The 27717-nt window shown below is 39.8% G+C and overlaps 1 protein-coding gene across 2 annotated transcripts in view; it reads right to left on the bottom strand.

Moving 5' to 3' along the window:
* Nucleotides 1-6958: 6958 nt before the first annotated feature.
* The window catches only part of PSMD1 (proteasome 26S subunit, non-ATPase 1), a 105857-nt gene continuing 85098 nt past the window's right edge, over nt 6959-27717 (bottom strand). The window contains exons 20-25 of one of the 2 annotated variants that reach the window (XM_065881140.1): nt 25047-25216; nt 23220-23312; nt 21698-21784; nt 20979-21125; nt 9154-9309; nt 6959-7166 (exon numbers count right to left, since the gene is read on the bottom strand). In XM_065881140.1, the coding sequence (XP_065737212.1) occupies nt 9163-9309; nt 20979-21125; nt 21698-21784; nt 23220-23312; nt 25047-25216 (644 nt within the window). In that variant the 3' untranslated portion in view covers nt 6959-7166; nt 9154-9162. Of the gene's footprint in view, nt 7167-9153; nt 9310-20978; nt 21126-21697; nt 21785-23219; nt 23313-25046; nt 25217-27717 lie in introns of those variants that run through there. The other variant, XM_065881141.1, reaches the window with a different exon arrangement.

Below are 27717 nucleotides of genomic sequence, written 5' to 3'. Positions count from 1 at the left end.
AGGTAGAGACACGGCTGGATCCGGAGCTTGTGTGATGCTCTTTGGATCCGCCTCTGAGCTCGGGTTCCTCTGGGTTGGCCTCACGTTCAGGCTCTTTGCGGAGCAAGGCTCAGCTTTAGGGCGTGCCAAAAGTAGAAGAGAGAGTGGTTCCCAGTAGTTGGAACAGAGGTCCCAGAATTGGTCTTGTTTTCTCAGATTGGCCTGATGGGCTGTGTGCTCGTCCCTGAACCCGTCACCGAGGCCTGCGGGTGGAGTGTGCTGACCGGTAGCTGGGCTGAGCTAGGAGGTCAGCAGTTCCCTCAGGGGAGGCACAGACATCCGTTCCCAGAAGGGATGCAAATGGCGGCTGGTTTGCAAACGTTATAGAAGCTCACTGGAGAATGGGTGAATACACGAGTGAATGAGCTCTCTAGACCTTCTCTAACGTGGTAGAAATGTGAGCTAAGGCCAGTCGTCTATGGATTTAATTCCCACAGTTTGGTTTGGTTGCACTGGCTTTCCCCTCAGATGTGATGCTTTTCCATATTCCTTATTAGTATCAGCTCCACTGCCAGAGTGTGACTTTGTCTTGGACCAGTCAGTGGCTTGAGAATGTTGAGGGACTAAGCACAGATTACATGTCCCTGTTCAGGATAGATTAGGACCTTTAAAGACTCTAAGCACTGAAAAGATTATGGTGCCTCCCCCACGCCCCGTTGGCCCCATTGAAAATAAAAACATTTCTAAGCCACAGAATAAATGTAAGGAGGTCTAACAGCGTATTCACTTTCCCCATAAAGACTATTTTAATTGCAAATATATGTTGATCAAATTATTTTAAGAAAAATGAAATTATTTTTCCCTGGGCTTCTACCCTGCTGGCTCCAGCATGCACTTCTGCCCGCTGATGGACAATTTAGCCCTGCCAGCCCCGCCTGAGCCCGCTGCCGGCTGAGGAGGTACTGGACTGCGTGAACACAGCCCCCTGAGAACCCTGACGAGAAGAAAGGCTGAGGCACCTGTGTGTAGGCCTCTGTGGGGCTGGCTTGGGGCCTGGAGTTTCCAGGGCAAGGACTGACTGTTTGGCATCCGCTCACAGGCACTGTCTGCTCGCGCAAGGCGATGTGCTTGCATCTCCCTGGTCACTGCAAGCCGCAGAAGGTCTCAGGCTGGGGGCTCCGACGGGGCACTTCCCAGGGGAAGCAGTGCATCGTGGCCGCCCCTGCTCCTCAGTATGCCCACCGCAGGGCTCTAGGGAAGAGAGCGAAGCATCTCATTAAACGGGCTGTTACCAGAGTTCGACAAACCCGAAGTCCTTTTTGCTGGCGAGCAGCAACAGCCACAGTGAGTGCAGGAGAGCCTGGAGTTAGGGAAGCCAGCAGGCCTGTTGCCATGTATCACACGTACTACAGGCGAGACCTGCCCAAGGGGCCCCGGCAGGACAGCATTCTCACTTCATGCCGCTTGGTCCACTGACCTGGTTTCTGGGGACCCTTCCTTTGGGGAATAATTCTGCCTCCAGGTATGTCCTGCATTGCTGCTGGAGACATCTGTCTTCTACGGAGGGCTTTTGCTGATGGCTGTGCTGTTGGAAGGGTTCTGGGGTCCTCACTACCCCCGTATCCACACCCCGTCTAAACGCCAAGGGGACCCAAGTCTGGAGGCAGCTTTGTGTAGGACCGTGTTTCTCAGTGTGGTCTCAGGATCATCTCTATCAGGATCACCTGAGTGCCAGCTAAACTGGCTGATTTCTGAGTTGGACTCCAGGTCTGTCAAGTCCCTGCCATGGTGGCTAAAGTAAGCAGAAGCAAACGAATCGGGTTTAGTCGTCAGACCTGGGTTTGAATTTGTCTCATAACTTACTGTGTACCCTCATCCTCTCTAAGTCCCATTTTGCGTAAAATGGGCTAGTAATATTTAGCTCACGATAGAATTGCGAGGATTGAAAATGGTAAAATGTGAATAAAGTGCTAAACAGTGCCTAGCTCACAGAAGCTAAATACACGTTTGGCACCATCATTGGTCCATCTACCTGTCCATCTGTCCATCTAATACTGGGAACCTATGATGAGCCAGGAACTGCTCTAGGCACTAGGAATACATCAGTCATCAAAAACAAACTCCTTGTCCCCAGGAAGTTTACACACTAAGTGGGGGATACAGACAATAAAGGAACATATGATAGGCAAGGTGGTTCTAAGTGCCATGGAGAAAAATAAATCAGGATCAAGTGTATCACCAGACTCCCCAATTATTTAACCTGGAGCCAACAGGCATTATGTCTCAAACACTGTGACAGGGACTTTGGGGGATATGTTGGGGCTTGCTCTTAAGGAGCTTATTTATAAACTGGCTGGGCGATAAAAATCCCATACACACAGGAAATCACTGGAGAACAACGAATCACCTGCCAACCATGTATCATACACGCCTGGGAGCTGCTCAGAGGAAAGATTGATTGAATACCCCCACCAGGCTTCTAATCCAGGAACAAAGGAAGGGATGTGCTTACTCCTTATTTTGGAGAGGCTAGTTCATACCCAGCATAAGCAGAAAGCCTTGTATGCTTATAAACCTCTTAAATCATTAGAACATGAATCAGGGCTTCTGAGAAAAGATCATGGCACGAGTCAGAGGCTGCTCACACCAGGTCGTGGGAATACAACTTGAAACTCTTTCTCTCTGTCCAACTATTTGCCAAGTCCCAGCTCTGTGTAATTGTCTCTGAAGGTAATTGTCTGCCGGATGGAATTTTATTATAAATAAATAACTCACTGATTTGGCAATCACTGAGTGCATGCACCAAAGGAACTGCCCAGATCCCAGCGAACAGATGGGAAATGCCCATCAGCAATGGGCTGTGTTGTAGAGGCGACGGGTGTTTGGAAATAATGCTTTTATTGACAATCCCTTTTTGAAAAGGCGTACTGGCTTAAGAGTATGGAGGAAGAAGACACAAACTTGGAGCAGAGTATGGAAGTAGAATAGCCAGAAAAATGGCTATTTGGAGGTCTGTTGCCCTTTGGATCAAACATGCCCAGAAAACTAATAGGCCAGGGACCAGCTCTGTGGAAAGACGAACTGGAAACACAACTGTAAAAATGGTGCTTGATGTCAACCAGTCACTTCACTCTTGTAAGTGCCTTCATGTGTAAAATGAGGGGTTAGACCGTACCGTTCTGATTCAATTAAAATTTAGTGAATACGTTAGTGCTAGGTTCTTTAACCTAGATAGATTATCTCAAGATAACAGCGTCTAGTTCACAGGGTTGTTGTGAGGAATAATACGTGTGATTCTTAGTATCTAGCATGTAGTAAGCATGTAATAATTAGCCATTATCATTTAATCCCCCAACCTTGAGATAAACATTATTTCCTCTGTACAAATGAGGAAACCACTAAGGGACAAGATCAGGATCTGAACCAAAGTCTGAAGCCAGAGTCTACGACCTTCCCATTATGCAGTTCGGTTTGGAAGGGCCCTCCCTTCCAGTTCTTAATTGTAAAAAATGAAAGGGTAGAAAAGGAGCTTGAGCTCTAGAAACAATCAAGCTAAGCAACTTCTAAGGGATTTGCCGTGCAAAGCCGAAGTGTTGTCTCATTTATGATGAAGAAAATAAGGAGGCTGGGGAGAGGACTGAGACAAAGCCACCAAAGCTTCTTTGCCCAAGCTCAGCTTCTTCTCATCATCTCATGCCAGTTAGAGATTTCAGACACACCATCTTGCACATATACATACACAAAGAAAAGCCAAGGTTCTCCAAGAGTAAAACCAACTGAAAAACAGTCCTTAGAAGGATTGTTTAATCACTGCAGGAGATAAATAAGAAGACATTTGAATTAATCCCCTCATATGTCCTCATGGATTCTGTCCCAGTTGTTCTGTTAGTGCTCAGTTGTGGCTCTCACCATTCTCAACAGTACAGAGTCCAAGAATATATGATCATACATTGTGCACTAGGGTTATAATGGTGAGCAAGACAGAAGTGGGGGAAGATACAGGCAAGTCAACTGGGCAACGAATAGTAATATGGTGTGATAAGGACCACGGGGGCAATACTGGGTGCTGGGGAAGCAGAGAGGACCTCGTCCAGCTCTGGAGAGGGGAATTGGGGAGGGTTTCTTAGAAAAAGTCTCTTTAAATTGAGACCTAAAGAACTAACTAGTAGAATGTATACATATAGCTAATTCACTTCACTGTACAGCAGAAACTAACACAACACTGTAAAGCAATTATACTCCAATAAAAAAAGAAAAAGAAAAAGAAGCAACTAGTAGATTCACCAGACCTTGAGGGAGAGGCGGGAATAAAGAGAGAAGGGTATTTCAGGCAGAAGGAATAGTACCTGCAAAAGCCAGTTATCTCTAACTGGCATGAGATGATGAGAAGCTGAGCTCGGGCAAAGAAGCTTTGGTGGCTTTGTCTCAGTCCTCTCCCCAGCCTCCTTATTATCTTCATCATAAATGAGACAACACTTCGGCTTTCCACAACAAATCCCTTTAATGGATCTTTGAAGGAAGTGAAAGTGGTTCTAAGTGTGAGGTGGGAGAAGAGTGAAGAGATGGGAGGCTGGAGAGGTGAGTAGCAGCTAACGCCTTGCGTAACTTTGTACACATAGAAAAGGATTTGCACATTATTCAACAAAGAACCACTGAGAGATTTTAAGCAGGAGACTAATATGGTTTGCAATTTAGAAAGATCAGTTTGGAGAATGGAGTAGAGTGGGCCAAGTCTGGAGGCAGACAGACAGTTAAGTACTTAAACTAGGGATAGTGAACAGTGGGGAAGGAGGGTGGACGAACTGGAGAGATACTTGAGAGGCTAAACTGAGTCAAGGGTGAAGCCCTTCTGGATTTCTGGTTGGATCACCAGATCGAGGGGTTGTAATTAGCCTCAAGCGGGAGCAGAAGAGGCTGGATGTGCTTTGCTTATATGGTTTTAAGTGCCTGTGAGGCAGCCCGAATAGGGATGCCCAGGGAGTGGTTGGATGTGCACCCCCCTTGCCTCAACTCTGAAACAGTGTGTGCCCAGTGACAACACTGGCAGTAATTGCTGCCATTCCCCTTCTGTTTCTTCTATAGAATGTGGCAATTCTAGCTCCTGTCCTGTTTTCATACGTGACTTTATTTCATATATCACTTTAGATTTCTTTGCACCTTAGTTATCTCGGTGCTGTGCGTATCTTAGGAAATCTTCTAGGAAAAAAAAATCAGGAAAAGAGATACAATCTCATCATAATCTGACCCAAGAGGCCATTTTACTTTAATAGCTTGCATTTTTTTTTTTTTTTGTTACGCGGGCCTCTCACTGTTGTGGCCTCTCCCGTCGCGGAGCACAGGCTCCGGACGCACAGGCTCAGCGGCCGTGGCTCACGGGCCCAGCCGCTCCGCGGCATGTGGGATCTTCCCAGCCCGGGGCACGAACCCGCGTCCCCTGCATCGGCAGGCGGACTCTCAAGCACTGCGCCACCAGGGAAGCCCAATAGCTTGCATTTTTTTTTTTTTTTTTTTTTTTTTTTTTTTTATGCGTTACGCGGGCCTCTCACTGTCGTGGCCTCTCCCGTTGCGGAGGACGGGCTCCGGACGCGCAGGCTCAGCGGCCATGGCTCACGGGCCCAGCCGCTCCGCGGCATGTGGGATCTTCCCAGACCGGGGCACGAACCCGTGTCCCCTGCATCGGCAGGCGGACTCTCAAGCACTGCGCCACCAGGGAAGCCCAATAGCTTGCATTTTTAAAAGCTATAACCTTAAGATTTAAAAAAAAAAAAAAAGCTATAACCTTAAGATTTAAGACCAAGATACAAATTCTAAACTACACTTCTTACCGGGAACCAGTGCTGACTGCTCCCTGAAGTTCAATCCACTATTGTAGAAAGAATTTATTAACCTTGGCCAGAGACCCATGTATGTACCACTTCTCCCAGACTACTCAATTTTGGACAGTGATGTCATTTACAGACTTCTGTTTTTTAAACATTTCATATATTAAGGGAAATGTTAGAGATAACTATGTCTGAAATGCAAGCAATGTTAAGAGGTTGAACAGGAAGGACATAGCTAATGAGAGGCTAGGAAATGAGATAATCTCTTTTAGAGAATCATCTGATATTGAGGAAACAAGGAGTTTACAAAGGAGGGGATACAATGAAATTAACCAACGAGTGGAGCCATCCTTTGGGATCAGTAACCTTTAGACCTGGACCTAACAACAAAGCTGCGGTAGATGAACGGATAGAGCTGATCTACCCAGGAGTTTGTTTCCTCTAAAAACAGGTTTTTTTTTTCTTTTCCAGACTCAGAAGGCTATATCTTAAATTAAGAAGTGAAAGAATCAAGGTTGGAATAAAGAGTTATTTGTGTATAAATGTTGGAAACTACCTACTTTTACTTTAATAGTTGAAGGCCAAGGCACAAAAGACCCTACATAACCAAACGTCTGCATTTTTTTATTACCTTTAAATTATACCTCAATAAAAAAAAACATGAAAAAAAAAGTCAGAAAAGGAGAAAAAAGGGTACATTATTAGATCTTGTGGCTAAATAAATTGAAATAATTTATATCTATTGTCCTTAACAGGATCAAAAGCAGGAAACAATAAGCGAAGCTTATTTAAAAAAAAAAAAAAAAAAAAAAGCTTCTGAGCTGCCTTAACAGACTACATTTCCCTTGGATCATTAAAGGGACTTCCGCCTCAATAAGAGATGCCACCCTACACCTTGAATCCCATGAATAAAAATGCAGAGAATTCTTGGAGTAATAAACAAGGGTGGCTGTTTTTCTCTCTTATTTTTTCCATTATTCTGCGAACAATCTATGAAACAGTTTAACTCTTTCACCAATGTTAAAGTCATGCATACTCATCCCCGCAATCAAAGATTTAGCTCTTTGGGTTTAGGCGTTTCACGGTGGGAGGAAAGAGCACTAGATCCATTTATTTAAAATCTAGGCTGAAAAACAAACAAGAAGTCCTTGTCCATCTGAAGATCTTAATATATTTATTTGAAAACCAAGTTGTGTGAAAGAGAACACTAAATAGTCATATGCCATTTCTTCAACCAAAGACTTGGACACAAGGTCCGCACAGAGGCAATGATACATGCAGTGAATAGCAGGTCTCAGCATGAACTTCCTCACAGGCGTTTCCAATATGAGCCTGGACAATCTTCTTCAGGTGAGCAATAAAATCCTGGGGAAGCGGGGAGAGGGAGAAGCTAGGGTTATTCTTTATTTTAAAAACATTAAAAAAAACCCAAAACAAACTACTAGATGTTGAAGTCTAAAACTAGCCTATAGACTTCCCTGGTGGTCCAGTGGTTAAGACTCCACGCTTCCACTGCAGGGGTAATGGGTTCAATCCCTGGTTGGAGAACTAGAATCCCACATGTTGCACAGTGCGGCAAAAAAAGAAAAAACAAAAAAACACCCAAAATAAAAAACCAAAACAACAAACAAACAAAACCAAAATAGCCCCTAACTCTGCTGATGCAGTCCTAATACGACAGTTCGTGCTAAGACAGACTATAGTTTCCAAATTCTCATTTGACTGGATATTTTACCCTTTTAAAAACTAACAAGGGGAACTTCCCTGGTGGTCCAGTGGGTAAGACTCCACGCTCCCAATGCAGGGGGCCAGGGTTCGATCCCTGATCGGGGACTAGATCCTGCATGCATACTGCAACTAAGAGTCCGCATGCTGCAACTAAGAAGTCCGCATGCTGCAAATAAAAGATCCTGCATGCTGCAACTAAAATCTGCGTGCCGCAACTAAAATCCCACGTGCCGTAACTAAGACCTGGCGCAGACTAAATAACTAAATACAAAAGTAAATAGATAAATAAATAAATATGAAAAAAAAACCTAACAAGAATCCAATTTCCAACTGAAAACTTCTAAGCCATTTTGTAGTTAGCTGTCTTGAAAGACTTAATCAGGGGGTTTTCAGTAAGGTATTGTGAAAGGCTGAAGAGGGCTAATGTGAGTTCAGTTCTGCACACAGACTGAGAGCTCAGGGTATTAATATTGTCATGTGCTGGTTGGGTAAAGCTTAGGAAACCATCAAGAGCTTGAAGACAATTTTCAAAGGCAGGAAGGCAAGTTATAAATTTCCAATCTGTGTCTTGGAGGCTTGAATATATTTTTCTACTAATAGCAGGGTTTCTGCCTTAACATTTATCTGAGATTTCTATAAAAGCTTTCATTAATTGCTTACTTAGTGTGTAACACTCACAGCGTTAGATTTGCAACTTGACATTTCAAATGTATTTTTCTTTTGTCCTAATGTAATAAATGATACTGATCTTACTGTCTTTAAAGAGTAGAATAAATTCATATTTGTTTGACAACGTATTTGTAGTAGGGTGGAATTAGAGAACCTTGATTATACAGTTTATATGCATCTTCAGATACGTGATGACCATTCAAAAAAAATTGGAGGAAACAGAATGACAATTTCGTGAAATTGCAATCTTTTTGCACCTAAAAACCCCCTTCAACATTGTTAGGACATTGGCATAATAATAATCTTTTTCAACTGCACAAAGCTTTGTGTTACAGTCTAACTGACCCCAAAGTACCTATAAGTACTATGGCTTATACATATTAGATGTTCAATAGCTTCTCAAATAAATGAATGGTAAGGCTTTTAGTGCCAAAAGTATTGCCAAAGGAAAGGGAGAGAGAGAAGAATCAGTGAGGAATTTAGACCTGTGCTACTCAAAGTGTGATCTACGGACCAGTGCCCGTCCACAAACTATAACTGATCCACAACAAGGAGCTTACATCAAAATGGAAATCACCTCCGTCACTGAGCTGACTGTCAGTTCAGCTGACTTTTTTGGGGTTAGTGGGTAGCAAGGCTTTTTTGATGAGAGAAGCATTGAGTTACATTCTGGAGCAAGCTCCCTACTTCGTCATGGACCTATGAAATCAGTTTGCAGTCCAGCCACTTTGAATAGCACCGGTAGAACACTAGAGGGTAGAGAGTCAAAGAAGGAAAAAGGAATTGGTATATTCCATATTCATGAAGAGGTCAAAGAAGGGTAAATTTTAATACTGTTTAGGTAAACAGGGATTAAGTACAAAAGGGAAAAAGTGAGACCATGTCTCTGTATAAAACATTTGTGAAGAACTGACTAAGAGATTTCCCTTGATACACAATTTTGTCCCACACACACCTCTGGTCCTTAGTCATCAATATACTCAAATGGTTCTGGGGGTTCTGGCTCTTGCTCCTCTTCCTCAATTTTTGGGCCATGGGCTGCCACAGGTTCCACCAGCTCTTCAATGTCTTCACTGGTATCCTTCAGAATGATGATGCCTCCAATGGACAGCTATTAAACAGAGCAAGGAATGAAGAAGCACAAGCTCCACTCATATTTCCAGAATGCTCCAGAATCTTGAGTGCATATTTGTTAAATGGTAACTTAAGGCTACTAGAATGATTTGGAAATAAAGAACTGGGATGGAACTACACTTTCCTTGATGACAGTCAGGAAACCTGGGCATTTGTGCCTGTGTGATGCTACACTAGTGACTTAACTAAACTGTTCAAACGTAAGAAGGGGCTAATAAAATCTTCCTGATCTATTCCTTCAGGTTAGTCTGAGGGCTGAATGAGGACATCATTGCCAATGTGCATAAGAAAGGATAAAGATAACTGTAATCTACAGGAGTACCTGCAAACTTAACCCAGTGGCTCTGGATGGTAGAACGTGTGGTGTTGCTGTCTGGATGATGCATTCCAATTTAAGAAGTATTTCTCAGTACTGCACTAGCCTCAGTCGGACTGCAGGGAGAATGTTTACTATCCAAAGACCGTATTCTAATGCCTTGTTACTCAGTGTGTGGTCCTGTACCAGTAGCATCCTCATTACCTCGGAGCTTGTTAGAAATGCAGAAAACTTAGCCCCGCTTCAGATCTCTCAATTTGTATTTTAAGAAGATCCTCAGGTGATTTATATGCATGTTAAAGTTTGAGACGCACACTAGTCTAACAGATACTTTATCATTTGTGAGAAACCATCATGTTGGACACAAGAGACAACCTAGAAATGAAAAGCCAATTTTTCTCCAGCAATTTCAGAATGATAGAGCAATATAAGTATCACAAATATCTGAGTGTTTTTCACTATAATCTACAAATCCTTGTGATGCGAGACAGTGAAAAACTAGACTGGAAACAAAAGGGAAGTACAGTATAGAAGCAATTCTATTAAGCCCTCTCCCAAACATATTTATCAAAAGGTAAATTCAAAAATCAAACTGTCTGCCCTTCTCTGGTGTGCTAATCTTATTCTATTTGCTTGCCTGTGTCAAAGGAAATGGAAAGCTGCTCTCTGTAATTAAATCAGTCAACAGTGAAGGGAACATCTGGCAAAAACATATTTCTACCAAAGCACATTACTGGGAAGGAAAAAAAGCCCAAGCACGTTAGGAAAATGATTCATATATGTATAAGCATCTCTGCAGTTCAACCTAATCTAATTTTTACTCATCAGAACTCTGCTCTGCCACGCTATAAAACCAGTGTGCCTTCATGAATTTCTAAACTATTTCCCTTCTCTCAATACATACATATCCATACACATTCATCTATAATCCTTTCACTTAAAAAGCTTGCTTTCCTTGAAGAAAAGCCATTTTATGAATGGACCCTTCCTTTAATACCAATATTCATCCAAGAACAGAGTAACATGGCCACTATCCTAATACTCCATGGTCTAAAAGTTTATTTGAACCTTCTAAAGGACCAAATGGAGATCAATCTTTTACTCAACAGAAAATACCCATGTTCATCAAAGGACTTCCTGCATTTTGGAAATACATGGCTCCAGATTACAATGGAACTATTTCATGCTTAACTGGAATGCTCCAGCCCAAATCCTGCAATATAATCAACATATGGGAAGAGCTTTTTATAGCTACATGGTTTAGATTTATTAATGCCTTATATGTTAGAGAGAAAGTTCACACTCTCTAAGCAGAGAATAAGATATATGACATCCTGTTTTCTGAGAAGGCTAGTGACAATGGAAGACAGAGGCAATGGGGCACTTCGGCTGCCGAATGTTCCACACTCTCTATAAGACATCTTTTTTTTTTTTTTTTTTTTTTTTTGCTGTACGCGGGCCTCTCACTGTTGTGGCCTCTCCCGTTGCAGAGCACAGGCTCCGGACGCGCAGGCTCAGCGGCCATGGCTCACGGGCCCAGCCGCTCCGCGGCATGTGGGATCTTCCCAGCCGGGGCACGAACCCGTGTCCCCCACATCAGCAGGTAGACTCTCAACCACTGCGCCACCAGGGAAGCCCTATAAGACATCTTTTAAGATGGACAGGAAGCAGAGTAGGAATGCCACCCATTTTCAAAACTAAAGCTGCTGGGACTTCCCTGGTGGTCCAGTGGTTAAGAATCTGCCTTCCAACGCAGGGGACGCGGGTCTGATCCCTGGTCGGGGAACTAAGATCCCACGTGCTGTGGGGCAACTAAGCCCATGCACCGCACCTACTGAGTCCACGTGCTACAAACTCCAGAACCCATGCACTCTGGAGCCCACATGCCACAACTACAGAGCCCACGCGCCGCAACTAGAGAGAAGCCCACACACTACAATGAAGAGCCTGCGTGCTCTGGAGCCCACGCACCACAAGTAGAGAACAGCCTGTATGCCACAACAAAAGATCCCGCGTGCCACAAAGAAGATCCCATATGCCACAACCAAGACACAACGTAGCCAAAAAATAAAAAATGAAATAAATAAATATTAAAACAAAACAAAACAAAACAACCCTAAAGCTGCCTCTTTCAAATGCAATGTCTGAGGAAGGATCTGATGACCCTGCCATTGAGGGTTCTGGAGGGAATGAGTCAGGGGGCACCCCTTTCTTCACTGCACACACACAGAGGCAGTCTTTCCTTCCTTTTTTAAAAAATTGAGATATAATTCACATAACATAAATGATCTCTTTTAAAGTACACAATTCAGTGATTTTTTTTTTTTAGGATACTCACGAAGTTGTGCAGCCACCTCCACTATCTAATTCAAGAACACATTCATCAACGTAAAAGAAACTCCGCATCTGCCAGCCGTCATTCTCCATCCCCGACTCCCAACTCCTACAACCGCTAAAGCAACTTCTGTCTGTATGGATTTGTCTATTCTGGTCATCTCAGATAAACAGAACCATACATTATGTGGCCTTCTGCGTCTGGCTTTTTTCACTTAGGATAAGGTTTTTAAGTTTCAAACACGGTGGAGTATATATCAGTATGTCATTTCTTTCAGCTGAATAATATTGCATTGTGCATATCACATTTTGTTTATCCATCCACCACTTGATGGACATTTGAGTTGTTTCTACCTTTTGGCTATTATGTATAAAGCTGATATAAACATTAGTGTACAAGTGTTTGTGTGGACATAGTTTTCATTCACTTGGGCATATACTAAGGAGTGGAATTGCTGGGTCATGTAAGTCTACATTTAACTTTTTGAGGAACTGCCAAACTGGTTTCCATACAGGCTGCAACACTTTACATTCCTACCAGTACTATATGCGGCTTCCAATTTCTCCATATCCTTGCTAACTTTAACCTACAAACCTATTGTCTTTTTATTTTGGCGGTACGTGGGCCTCTCACTGCTGTGGCCTCTCCTTGTTGCGGAGCACAGGCTCCGGATGCGCAGGCTCAGCGGCCATGGCTCATGGGCCCAGCCGCTCTGCGGCATGCGGGATCCTCCCGGACCGGGGCACAAACCCGCGTCCCCCGCATCGGCAGGCAGACTCTCAACCACTGTGCCACCAGGGAAGCCCCTATTGTCTTTTTGATTATAGCCATCCTAGGGTATTACGAAGTATCTCCTTGTGGTTCTGATTTCCATTTCCCTAATGATGAATGATGTTGAGCATCTTTTCATGTGCTTTTGGCCATTTGTAAATCTTCTTTGGAGAAATGTCTATTCAAATCCTTTGCCCATTTAAAAAATACATTTTTTTTTAATCATTGAGTTTTAAAAAATGTATTTGGGTATAAGTCTCTCATCAGAGAGACTTATAATATTTTCAATATGTGATTTGAAAATATTTTCTATTCTCTGGGGTTTTTTTCCACTTTCTTGATAGTGTCTTTCGTAACACAGAAGTTTTTAACTTGATTAAGTCCAATTTATCTTTTTTTTGCAGTTGCTTCTGCTTTAGATGTCACATATGAGAAAACACTGCCTAATCCAAGATCATAAAGATTTACAGATAGGGTTTATATAGTGTTAGCTCTTACATTTAAGTCTTTGATCCATTTTCAATTAATTTTTATATATGCTGTAAGGTAGGGATCCAATTTAATTCTTTTGCATATGGATAGCCAGTTGTCTTAAGCACCATGTCTTGAAAATATTATTCTTTCCCCATTGAAGAAAACCAATCGACCATAAAATGGATTAAAGACCTAAATTTAAGACCGGATACTATAAAACTTCTAGAGGAAAACACAGGCAGAACACTCTTTGACAGAAATCGCAGCAAATTTTTTTTTAGATCCATTTCCTAGAGTAATGGAAACAAAAGCAAAACTACACAAATGGGACCTAATTAAACTTAAAAGCTTTTGCACAGCAAAGGAAACTATAAAACAAAAAGATAGCATACAAAATAAGAGAAAATATTTGCAAATGATGTGACTGATAAGGGATTAATTTCTAAAATAAATAAACAGCTTATACAGCTCAATATCAAAAAAACAAACAATCCACTCAAAAAATGGGCAGAAGACCTAAATAGACATTTCTCCAAAGAAGACATACAGATGGCCAACAGGCACATGAAAAGATGCTCATCATCACTAATTATTAGAGAAATGTAAATCAAAACTACAGTGAGCTATCACCTCACACAGGTGAGAATGGCCATCATCAAAAAAAACTACAAATAATACATGCTGGAGAGAGTGTGGAGAAAAGGGAACCCTCCTACACTGTTGGTGGGAATATAAATTGGTGCAGCCACTATGGAGAACACTATGGAGGTTCCTTTAAAAACAGAGTTACTATATAATCCTGTAATCCCACTCCTGGGCATGTATCTGGAAAAGACAAAAACTAATTCAGAAAGATATATGCACCCCAATGCTCATAGCAGCACTATTTACAATAGCCAAGACATGGAAGCAACCTAAATGCCCACTGACAGATGAATGGATAAAGATGTGGTATATATATGTGTACACACACACACACACACACACACACACACACACAGGAATATTACTCAGCCACAAAAAAGAATGAAATAATGCCATCTGCAGCAACATGGATGGACCAAGAGATTATCGTATACTCAGTGAAGAAAGTCAGATAGACAAAGACAAATATAATATCATATCACTTATCTGTGGAATCTAAAAAAACGGTACAAATTTATTTATAAAACAGAAGTATACTCAGATAATACTGTAGAAAGCAAACTTACGGTTACCAAAGGGGAAAGGGTGGGGGGGGGGGATAAATTAAGGGGAAAGGGTGTGGGGGGGGATAAATTAGGAGTTTGGGATTAACAGATACACACTACTATATATAAAAGAGATAAACGACAAGGACCTACTGTATAGCACAGGGAACTACATCCAACATCTTATAATAACCTATAATGGAAAAGAATCTGAAAAAGAGTAGATATATACATAAATGTATAACTGAAATCACTTTGCTGTATGTATACCTGAAACTAATACAACACTGTAAATCAACTATACTTCAATTAAAAAAAAAGTCAAATTGACCATAAATTTTTGGACTCTCAATTTAAAGTCATTTATCTGGATGTCTATCCTTATGCCAATACCAGTTTTGATTACTGTAGCTTTGTAGTAAGTTTTGAAATTGGGAAGTGTGATTCTTCCAACTCTGCTCCTCTTTCTCAAGATTGTTTTGGCTATTCTGGGTCCCCTGTATTTCCATATGAATTTTAGGATCAGTTTGTATATTTCTGCAAAATAAAGTTAGCTGGGATTTTGATAAGGACTGTGTTGAATCTATAGATCAAATTGGGGAGTACTGCCATCTTGAGTAATACTAAATCTTCCAATTTGTGAACATTAATTATTGGCTCTGTAGTTTTTTTCCTTGTAATGTCTTTGCCTGGTTTTACTACAGAGTAATATTGGCCACACAGAATAAGTTTGGCAGTGTTTCCTCCTCTTGTATTTTTTAAGAGCAGTTTGTAAAGGATTGGTGCTATTTTTTCTTTAAACATTTGATGGAATTAACCAGTGAAGCCATCTGGCCCTGGGCTTTTCTTTATAGCTTCCTGATTATTAATTCAATCTCTTTACTTGTTATATATCTATTCAGATTTACTATTTTTTCTTGAGTCAGTTGTAGTAGTTTGTGTCTTTCTAGGACTTTGTCAATTTCATCTAAATTACCTAATTTGTTGACATATAGTTATTCACAGTATACTCTCATAATCCTTTTATTTCTGTAAGGTTGGTAGTAATGTGTAAGGCTGGTAGTAATGTCTCCTCTTTGTTTCCTGATTTTAGTAATTTGAGTCTTTCCCCTTTTTTTGATTAAACAGATAGAAATTTATTTGCCCTATATAGTAAGAATCATAAAAATATCCAACTTTAGTATACACATACTGTGTGCCAGACATGGTTCTGTATGGCTCACGTATGTGCCAAACATACCTATATGTTGTGTCCCCTCCCCCAATTCATATGTTGAAATCCTACCCCACCCCCACAGAGTGTAATGGTATGAGAAGTTGGGTCTTTAGGATGCAATTAGGTCATGAAGGCAAAGCCCTCAGGAATGAAATTCATTCCCTTATAAGAAGAAACATGAAGAGAGTTTGCTTTGTCTTTCTCTGCTATGTGAGGATACAATGAGAAGAGGGCTGTCTATAAGCTGGGATGATGGCCTTTACCAAGAACTTGCTCATGCTGGCACCCTGTTCTTGGACTTCTAGTCTCAGAACTGTGAGAAAGAAAGATTTGTTGTTTAAGCCACCCAGTCTTAAACACTAGGTGGCAATTTGCTATAGCAGCCAGAACAGACTAAGACATATTTTAATGCAAATTACATTTTTATACAGTGTGTACACATCAACACCAATTTATGATTGCACTGTACAGTTGTCTTTTAAATCAGATAAGAGGAAAAAAGACCAGGGAGTGGGTGGTGAGCTGGCCACCCTGGGGATAGGGTGAGAGCAGACTCCGGCCACAGGGTGGGGTCCCTCTGGTCTAGAGTTCTGTGACCACATTTTCTGAACTCCAACTCATCTGATAAAGAATTTTTCTGGATCCCTTCATAATCTTAAGAATTACTGAAGACCACAAATAACAAATATTGGCAAGGATGTGGAGAAAAGGGAACCCTTGTGCACTGTTGGTGGGAATGTAAACTGGTTCAGCCACTACGGACAACAGTATGGAGGTTCCTGAATAAACTAAAACTAGAACTACCAGATGATCTAGCAATTCTACTCCCGGGTATGTATCTGAAGAAAATGAACATTAATTTGAAAAGATATATGCACTGCAATATTCACAGCAACATTGTTTACAATAGCCAAGATATGGAAGCAATGTAAGTGTCCATAAACAGGTGAATGAATAAAAAAGAATAAATGGAATACTACTCAGCCATAAAAAAGAATGAAATTGTGCCATTTGCAACAACACGGATGGAATTGGAGGGTATTATGCTCAGTGAAATAAGTCAACGAACTAGCAGAAAGAGAAACTAAGAAAACAATCCTGTTTACAATTGCAACAAAAAGAATAAAACACCTAGGAGTAAGTTTAATCGAGGAGGAGAAAAACCTATATACTGATAACTGAATAAGACATTGTTGAATGAAACTGAAAATACAAAGAAATGGAATGACATTTCATGCTAATAAATTAGAAAAATTAACAATATTAAAATGTCCATATACCTAAAGCAATCTATAGGTTCAATGCAATCCCTATCACAATCCCAATGACATTTGTTTTTACGGAAATAGAACCCAAAAAATCCTAAATTTTAAAATGTAAATACAGAAGACCTGGAATAGCCAAAGAAATCATGAGAAAAAAGAACCAAGCTGGAGGTGTCACACTCCCTGATTTCAAATTATACTACAAAGCTGTAGTAATCAAAGCAGCATGGTATGGGCAGAAAAATAGACACAACAGACACACAGACCAATGGAACAGAACTGAACATTCAGAAATAAACCCACATATACAGACAACTAATTTACGACAAAGGAGCCAAGAGCATACAGTAGAGAAAGTAAAGTCTCTTCAATAAACCGTGTTGTGAAAACTGGACAGCCAAATGCAAAAGAATGAAACCAGACCACTTTCTTACAGCATACACAAAAATTAACTCAAAATGTATTAAAGACTTGAATGTAAGACCTGAAACCGTAAGACTCCTAGAAGAAAACACAGGCAGTATGCTTTCTGACATTGGTTTTAGCAGTATCTGTCTGGATATGTTTCCTCAGACAAGGGAAACAAAAGTGAAAATGAACAAATGGGACTACTTCAAACCAAAAGTTTCTCCACAGCAAAGGAAACCATCAATGAATAGAAAACCTACCAAATGGGAGAAGATATTTGCAAATCATATATCCATCATACAAGCGGTTCATATCCAAAATATATAAAGAACTTTTACAACTGACCAATAAAAAAACAAATGACTAAATTTAAAAAACGCAAAGGAGATGAATAGATATTTTTCCAAAGAAGTTACAGGTGGCCAACAGGCACATGAAAAGATGTTCAACATTGCTAATTATTAAGTAAATGCAAATCAATCAAAACCACAAGATATCACCTCATACCCATTAGAACGGCTATTATCAGAAAGGCAAAAAATAACAAGGGTTGGAGAGGATGTGGAGAAAAGGAAACCCTGGTACACTGTTGGTCGAAATGTAAATGGATGTAGCCATTGTGGAAAACAGTATGCAGATTCCTCAAAGAATGATCCAGCTATTCCACTTCTGGGAATATGAAAACACTAATTTGAAAAGATATATGTACCCCTCTGTTCATAGCAGCATTATTTATAACAGCCAAGATATGGACACAACCTAAGTGCCCATCGACAGAAGAATGGATAAAAAAGATGTGACACACACACACACACACACACACACACACACACACACACACAATGGAATACTTACTACTCAGCCATAAAAAAAGGATGAAATCTTGCCATCTGCAATAACATGGATACACCTTGAGGGTATTATGCTAAGTGAAATAAGTTAGATGGAGAAAGACAAATACCATGATTTCACTCATATATGGACTAAAACAAAAATATTAATGAACAAGCAAAACAAAACAAAGCCAAAAAAAAAAAAACAAGAGAAAACAGTAACTTCTGGGGGGGGGGTGCGGGAGGGTGAAATGGAGAAAGGGGGTCAATTGTATGGTGATGGATGGAAACTAGAGTTTTGGTGGTGAGCATACTGCTGTGTATACAGAAGGTGAATTATAATGTTGTATACACAAAACTTACATTTGTTATAAACCAATGTTACCTCAGTTAAAAAAAAGAAGAAAAGAATCCTTCTTTGTCTTTCAACAGTGTGATTATGATGTGTCTAGGTGTGGATCTCTTTATCTTACTTGGATTCACTGAGCATCCTGGATATGTAGATCAATGTTATTCATAAAATTATGGAAGTTTTCAGTCATTATTTCTTCAAATATTCTTCTATAATTTTCTCTCTCTTTTTGGGACTCCCATTAGCCCATTTCTGTGTATGTTGGTATGCTTGGCTTTTAACAGGTCTGTTCATTTTTTCTTCACCCTTTTTTTGTTGTTCCTCAAATGACCTATTTTCAAGTTTGCTCAAGTCTTCCTGAATCAGCTGTTGAGCCCCTCTAGCAAATTTTTCATTTCAGTTATTGTATTTTTCAAATCCAGAATGTCTATTTGATTATTTTTTACAATTTCTATCTCTTTACTGATATTCATGATTTGTTAAGATAACATTCTTATACTTTCCTTTAGTTCTTTAGACATAGTTCCTTTAGTTCTTTGAACATATTTTAGTTGATTTAGTCTGCCTATTATGTACAACATCTAGGTTTCCTCAGAGTTTTATTTATTGCTTTTTTCCTGTGTATGAGTCATGTTTTATTGCTTTGTATATCTTATAATTTTCTGTTGAAAACTGGACATTTAAATAATACAATGTGGCAACTCTGGAAATCAGATTCTCACCTCTCCCCAGGGTTTGCTATTGTTGTCTGTTTTGTGACTTTTCTATAAAGTATTTTCTGTTGTGTGTGATCACTGAAGTCTTCTCTCAGTTACCTGATTGGACAGCTAATGACTAGCCAGGGATTTCCTTAAAGACCTGGAACAATAAGTCTCTGAGTCTTTGCTGAGGGGCTATGTGTGTGATTGGGGCACACCTTCAATAGTCAGCCAGGCACAGACAGAAGAAATCTTTTCGCTTGTAAATGAACAACTGTTACAGCTTCCTCGGATTTATTTTGAGCAAGGGCTTAACAATCATTTAAGTTCCAGCTGAGGAAAACCAGTCTCCTCATATGGCCTCATGACACTGAGCATATACTTTGCTCTCTTTAGTTCTTCAGAATTGTCAAAATCACTAGGTGTTTTGTGTGCTTAAAGTACTCACTAGTCGTGTACTAATATACCTGTTCTGGCATGAGCAGTTTTGAAAGGATGCTGTTAGAATATATTCTCCGGAAACATGTCACTTTAGCGAGCTGGGTTGCAGATTAGATAGCGAGTACATTTAATGTGTCCATTAGTGGTTCTATTAATTCATTCATTCGACACTACAGACCAAGCAGTATTAGGTCCTAGTAATGCAAAATTAATAGGAGATGGGAGAAGACCTGCAAGCTATTCCGTCTTTCCCGGCCTGACTGCCTGCTACCCACAGATGGCTGATGATTTGTCACCACCACCAAGTAATATTCACTGACTGAGGATTTACCATGTTCCACATGTTGTTTTAAGTGTTTCACATATAACAACCTATTTAATCTTTACAATATTCCTAGGCGGTAGGTAGTATCACCATCCCAATTATTAGATGAGGAAACTGAAAGACGAAGCAATCAAATGACTTGTCTCAGTTACACAGCTAAGAAACAGCAGATCTGCAATATAAACTCAGTTCCGCCCAATTCTAGCTCTTCCACTAAATATCTTCCATCCTCTGCCCTTGTCTCCTCTAGCTGATAATCTAGTCAGGTAAGAGCTTGACTCACAACTGTGGTTAAGAGTTGTCACCACCATCAGGGACCACCTTCAAGCTGATGAGAATGGGTTTACTTTTCTATAAGGATCTAGAAATCTTGTCTCTGACATTTGAGACAGGTCCAGGATTTGAATGTATTAAATATGTCTACTAATGGTTCTCTAGTTTTCGAGATACAAGAACCTAGAAAATAAAGACATTATCATGGCTCAAATTTCTGATCAGCATTTGTTTCTAACATGAAACATTCTGCCCTAGAATAAATTAAATGGCATGAAGATCCTTTTCTAATTGTAAAATAGGACACTCTAAGTGCTTATGTATTAAGTGTATTACCTTGTTCAATCACATTCCTATGAGTTAAGGATGATAATTCTTATTTTATAGTATGAAAACTGAGGAAGAGAGGATTAGTACTTGGCTTAAGGTCTCATAGGCTGAGAGTGGTAGAATCAGGATTCAAACTCAGTATGTCTGGCTCCACAGTCTGTAGTCCAAATCACTATGCTGTATTAGAAACTTCCATGATGTAAGCCTTTGGTAGATGAAGGATGTTTGCAGGGTCACACAAAGAAAAGTCTCCCCAAATCTGTATGGAATGCAAGGGAATGTCCTCTTTTGCTAAGAGATTTATTAGTACTACAGAGCTTTTCCCAATACTTTGGAGATTTATCCTTCTCTATAAAGATTCCATTGCCCTACAGATTAACATCCTACTGGTATATAGTTAAGGGCCATTGGTGACTTACTGGTTTGAAAGGCTGGTATCTGCAGGTCTCTGGCATGCTTAGGACCTTAAGTTGGGCAGGCATAACTCGGGCTGGGTTATCCAATAACTGGAAGTTTGGCTCAGGTTCTTTTTTCTTCTCTTTTTCTTCCTTTTTCTCTGCCTCATCCTAGGCGGGAAAAAATAGCCCCATAAAAGTTCACTTCTGTTCTACATCACTGAATAATGTTTAATAAATTTACTGAGCAACTATTAGGTGCAAAAGGTAGTTAGGATTAGACATAACGGAAGTAGAAGTAAAGTGATACCAGACTCAGACAAGAGAGATGGTAACTCTACTTGGGGGTGAGAATGATACTTAACTTAGTTGTAAAGAGTGAGAAGGTTTTTCTATCATCAGTGATATTCAAAAATAAATGATGTTCCCTTTGCCTGAAAGGGCTTTTCTCTCTACCACCATCATCTCACTGTCTAATGAAAATCCTACTCTGCCCTTCAAAACTCATTTTAGTTGTCATTTCCTCCAAGAACTCATTTTTGATTTGTACCCTTCTATTCTTCCCATGAATGGGTATAATTTCTAAAGTCTCTTCCAATCAAAATTTTGAGTCTCCATGCTTGGAACAGGATAATTATTTAAAGGAAGCCAAGAGCAAGGTATAACAATGTTCAACTAAGGAAGAATCTGGACCATGACAGAGAAAGCTACATCAACCCATATGACCACCAAGTTATACCTACCACTTCCATTTTCTCCTCCTCCTTTTTTTCCTTTTCTTTTTCCTTCTTTTTAGCCTTGGCAGTTATAGATAACACAGCAGTGGAAACCTAGAAGAGTGAACAGGGTAAATCATTTTAATCCCTTACTTACACGCAAATGTACAAGCCCAATGAGAATTCAGTTCTACAGTACTATTCTGTTTCCTGGTAGTAAGTATCATAAAGAACAAAATAATCTGGGAATATAAAGATAACTTACTGTTACAGTCATCAGGTAAATCTTTAGTTCCTAGAGGCCTGTGTCCAATATAACTCTAATTTTTTTTGATCTGTAGTATACCTTGGATGTGAATTAGCTATGATAAGTTTCTAAGATAGAGATTTGGGTGCCACATCCTTTTTTACTTCATAGGGAAAGCACTGGAAAACAAAAATTTTCTCCAAACCTGGTCATAAAGATCTCTCACTGGACTAGATGCCCTACAATGGTAATCCACAGTGGGTGAGTCGTTAACCTAGAATTATCCTCCTTGATGGGTCTCATTGAAATCAAAGGTGAAACAGGTACTTCGAAAGGCTGGGCAGTAATGGTGTAAAGCTGCCTTTGTTTTAGACTCAAAAGGGAGGGGGCCCTGAAACACAGCTGATGAACAAGATACTGCTGTCAAAGGATACCATCACCTACCACCCGCAAAGTTGGTCAGTTATATAATTATCCCTACTTAACTATAACATTTACAGCAAATAGTCAACTGGCTAATATGGAACATTTTCTTGAGGGAAAAAATCATTTTCCTAAACCTCAAGTGTCATAAAGGGTAATTTTACTGAGAAAACTACAGGGGCAAGCACAGCTCTCAATTTCACCATACTTTAACTTAACACGTATCAATGAGTGTCTTCATGCTTGTGGGGAGGAGTATATAAATTGGTTATATCCATTTTGAAAAGAAATTTAGTTGACACTTATAAAAATAAATAATGTGCATTACTTTTGATCAAGCAATTCCATATCTAAGATACTAACCTATAGCTATACTGGTACAAGTGCACAAATATATACGTATAAAAACTCTATTCCAGTCCCATTTGTAACAGTGACAAATCAGAAATAACCTTAAATGTCTATCAGATAAAGAACTGGTAAGACGATTATATATACATAAAGGGATTGCTCTGCAGCTTTGGAAAAAGAGATCAATACACATTGAAAGTTTTTTAAAAAAATTGTTAAAGTGAAAACAATAAGATGCAGAACAGCACACAGAATAATTCGATTTGTGGTATAAAAAGTATAGCTATGTGCAGAAAAAACATTTGGAGGGATTCACAAATTGTGATTCCTGCAACATGGGACTTGGATGACCAGGAGAGAAAAGGGCTTTCACTTTATATTCCTGTGTAACGTTGGATTTTACTATGAGAAGTATTAACTTTAAAAATACCTACTTTAAAACATAACAATATTTAAAACAAACCCAAGTAAAACACTAAGCAGCTCCTATATAGGTACAAATGGTGCTCAAAGTAGCAAAAACCCTACCTTTTCCTTTTCTTTTTCTTTTGGTACTTCCAGAGGGGCAGGATATGCAAATGTTGATGGTTTACAGTTTGATTTATATTGAACTTTCGGCATCTGAAGAAATAAGAGAATTCCCCCCTCTATTAAAATAATCAAAATCAAGATTTAAGTACTCTATGCTCTTAACAAGCGTATACAGATGCCAAGGGGTGCCAGAAGTCTCAATCCTGGCTAAATTACACAGTTATTCAATTATGTTACCACTCCTCCCTTAAAGGCATCTCTCTTCTTTCACTGAATTAGTTTTGAGGTGCTTTACAAAACTACTGTGGTCCCCTATACTTTCTTCAAGCGCTGTGCCTTTAAACAGGCATCCCTTTCATTTTTACTGACCACACATCCTGCTTCAGAGCGTTAAGTCCCACTCACAGTGTGAGCATCAGATCAACTGTTACCTTCTTTGTAAAGTGTCATCTGATTATCTAACCTGCATTCCTAACTTCCATGTCCCTTCCTTGTACCACAGTAACAACCTATACACGTCCATATACAGTTTCTACACCATATAATCACACCTTACAAGAGTCTAGCGTGAGCCTAATGGAAAAGTCGGCTTTGCATTACTTATTGACCAGGTTTAAAGTTCTCTAGTCTGAATTTTTCTCTATTTACCCAAGAGAATGGTAATGAGCATCACATTTACTAGGACAAGCAATCTTGTCTTTTCCATCCCACTTTCACTGTAAGGAATGGAAACAGAGATCATAAAATTGTGTGCCAGAGGAAGATGTCCCTAAAGATTATACAGTATGTCTAACCACAATGTTAAATGTTAGGGATTGGGAAAACAAAAGATTCTTGCTCTGAGAGATAAAACTGCTCAATATTTACAAATGTGAGTAGTTTAATACTGAAACACTTAGAGGATAATTAATTGGCTATACAGCTATACTGAAAAAAATCAATTCAATGAAATACTCAATCTTTACCAGCCATTTTTTGGCCTAAAATTTTTCCACTCTGAAAACTTAACAGAATGTTTTAACAATGGCGATGACCAAATGTAAGAGTTATTTAAAGATCAAAAAGCCTCTGAGAGGATGCAAGACCAAGAAAGTGATTCATCAGGCCACAGGACTGAGAAAAAAGACATAAGCAAAAATCTCATTAAAAAAAAAAAAAAGGATAGTGTGATGACAGGGAATGTATCACCTTAAGTCTTTGACTTAAGTGACTAGTTTCTTTCTGTCAGTGTCCCTGGCTCCTCACTGCTGGTCTTGCTTTCTGCCACTACCAAACGGACATCCTCCTACCTTGTTTTCCCTTTAGCAACAATCCTCTCTTCCATCAAATGCTCTAGCATCACATAACACTGAAACATATCCCTGTCTCAAACCTTCCTTCCTTAATAAGATTTAGTTTAGGTCTTCCTTGCCCAGATTATTGCAATAGCATTGTAACAAATTTCCACTGATATCAGAATGTTTCTAAAATGCAAATCTTATCATGTCATTTATCTGCATGAAATCCTACAACAGCTCTCACACACCTTCAATATTAAATAAAATTCATCAGTGATTATAAATCCTTTGCATATTTTTATATTTTGCCCCCCTCTTACCAATCCCTCTCAATTGATTTACCCAAGGTTACGCAGTTAGTAAAAAGACTTGATTTTCAAAACTTCCACCAACACACTCCTCTCAATAAGGTGATGACTCAGTCTGAAGGGAAAATATATTAATAAGATGCCAACTAATCTTTAAGATTTTATGAAAATCCTCGTGAGTGGGTGGCAAATAGGATATGGTGAAGATACAATATAAAACTGAGGTCTCACAAACATACCTTTAAGTCCTTGTTAAGGCCAATGACACAGGTAGGGGTATAAGCCAATGACAGGAAGTGTGAAAGAGGAAACCAGAACCAGAACTGGGTAAAGACAAGGACGCCAACCACAGAAGGCATATGGGTGTGCCCAGTTCTGGACTGCAAGGAGATTGTGACATTATGTCCACCTGTAGAAAAGGAGAGAAATCATAAACATGAATCTAGTTGAGCAATAATAAAGATTTCTAAGTACTACACTAGGGAAAAATTTGGTGATTATTTTGAGAGTATAGTTCTAAAATCTAATATGAAGTCACTGGAATTAGTTAGCCAATGAGCTATCTAGGGTCTCCAAAATTGGAAATACTGGACTAAGGGTAATTTAGAACTTCTTTCTATATAGGTAGGCATTTTTCAAAAACTAAGCCTCAAGGATATCAGAACGTGTATGCTTAATTAAATATTAATCTATATTGTACATTGGCTTTTAATGTGCAAACAAAAAGTAAAATTTTAGTACATATCATATTTGTAAACAGTGGCAAAGAGACAAGAGGTAAATACTGTTTGCTTATTTTTATTCTTTCTGCTTTAGTCATGTCTGAATGCAGGCAGCTCCAAGATTAACTAGCCTTGTGATCTTGGACAAATCACTTTACCTCTAAAAGTTTTTTTTTCCCATTGGCAAAATGAGAGTTTGAACTTGAGCATTTGAACTAGAGCACTACCACTAACAAAAGAAAACTTTTAATATCCAATCCTTGATTCAACTGAAAAAATTTTTTGAGGAAGCACAATATGTAAAACAACGAAATCAGAGCTAATTCTGTTAAATCAGAAGAGATTTGGGGCTTGAATCTGACCTGTAAATCTACCTCTTTCCACATCCCCTAGACTTTCCCTTGAGGGAGTGCAGAGAAACACAGTTTGAAAGCTAGTAAACAAGAACTAAGATCCAAGTATCAGTTAGCTAAGATCTCTACTGGGACCTCATAAGGCTGAGATTCTAGGAGGCTTTAGGGGTTGCAAACTTGAATGTCTTTAGGAACTGGTCAGGTAAACAAATGAGAAAAGTTGGACTGAAAGCAGTGTGGATTGAAGCAAACTGAAAAGTTCATGTCGGGCTTCCCTGGTGGCGCAGTGGTTGAGAGTCCGCCTGCCGATGCAGGGGACACTGGTTTGTGCCCCGGTCCGGGAAGATCCCACATGCCGTGGAGCGGCTGGGCCCGTGAGCCATGGCTGCTGAGCCTGCACGTTGGGAACCTGTGCTCTGCAACGGGAGAGGCCACAACGGTGAGAGGCCCGCGTGTTGCAAAAAAAAAAAGGTCGTGTCATATTTAAAGAGGACATGTTACTAGGGGTGTTAGATCCAGGGTCACTATGTAATTTTGTTTTTAACAGTACACTTGAATCTGGATTTCGGACAAAATTTTGCAAATTTTGCTAGGCAGGCAAAAACGTGTTTAAGGCAGGTATGGCCCATGGGCTGTTGTGTTGCAGCCTCTGGCCTATAGTAACAGTGTTAGTGTTGGACCCCAGAACTTTAAGACACGAATCTTTTAGTTTATATAATATAGCCCACAAAAATAAGGCTTGTTTGTGCCTAGTCACCATCCTAATATGAATTCCAATTCTGGATTTCCATTGCTCACATTTCACTTCTCTTCATCTCAGTATCACACAGACACCTTCATGTTTTTTATGTATTTATTTATGGCTGTGTTGGGTCTTTGTTGCTATGCAAAGGCTTTTTCTAGTTGCGGTGAGTGGGGGCTACTCTTTGTTGTGGTGTGCGGGCTTCTCATCGCGGTGGCTTCTCGTGTTGCAGAGCACGGGCTCTAGGTGCATGGGCTTCAGCAGTTGTCACACGTGGGCTCAGTAGTTGTGGCTCACGGGTTTAGTTGCTCTGTGGCATGTGGGATTTTCCCGGACCAGGGCTTGAACCCGTGTCCCCTGCATTGGCGGGCCGATTCTTAACCACTGCGCCACCAGGGAAGTCCTGCCTTCATGTTTTGCTTGGAGTTAGGAAGTGAGTACTAACTTTACTAAGCCAAAAAAAGCATTTTTTAAATAAGAATCAGCATTCTACTGTTCAACCAAATAACCTAGATTTTCTTAATACTCCCTCTACAGATATTTCATTTAAGATTTTGCCTAGAAATAAATCAGGTATACTTTAATTGTGTTTTTCCAACAGGAATGAGTTATACTTTTACTGTCTTACTTATATTCTTCCTTATTCTAAACCCTACATTCACAGAATGCTTACAATATATTAAAAATTTTGAAATACTGAAAAAGATTCCAAGGAGCCTCCAATCTAGTGAAGACAGATAATTAGATAATAAAATAAAGCACAAAAGTATTATGTTAGGTATAACTGGGTACTAGGCCCACCTACATGGTGGAGGCTGAATACAGTAGAAGAAGAGGGGGGAAAGGCTTCCTAGAGAATGTGATATTTGATCTAAGTTTTGAAGCCGAATTTTCTTTTATTTCAATGAAACCTATCTTCTTCACACTTAGAAACTAAACTAGCCTTTAGTTCTAATAGTTTGAGATTTAATATGAAACAAGGGCAAGTTTATTCTATTGATAGTGTTTGCACAGTTTTACAAACTTCACCATAAACTTTCTTAATCTTCAGCTTTTCTCCTTGAAGAAACCAAATCATTGAGTGAGTTCTCAT

The sequence above is a fragment of the Phocoena phocoena genome, chromosome 7 (assembly GCF_963924675.1).
Source record: "Phocoena phocoena chromosome 7, mPhoPho1.1, whole genome shotgun sequence".
Taxonomy (NCBI): Eukaryota; Metazoa; Chordata; class Mammalia; order Artiodactyla; family Phocoenidae; genus Phocoena; species Phocoena phocoena.
This window is presented reverse-complemented; position numbering and strand designations above follow the sequence as displayed.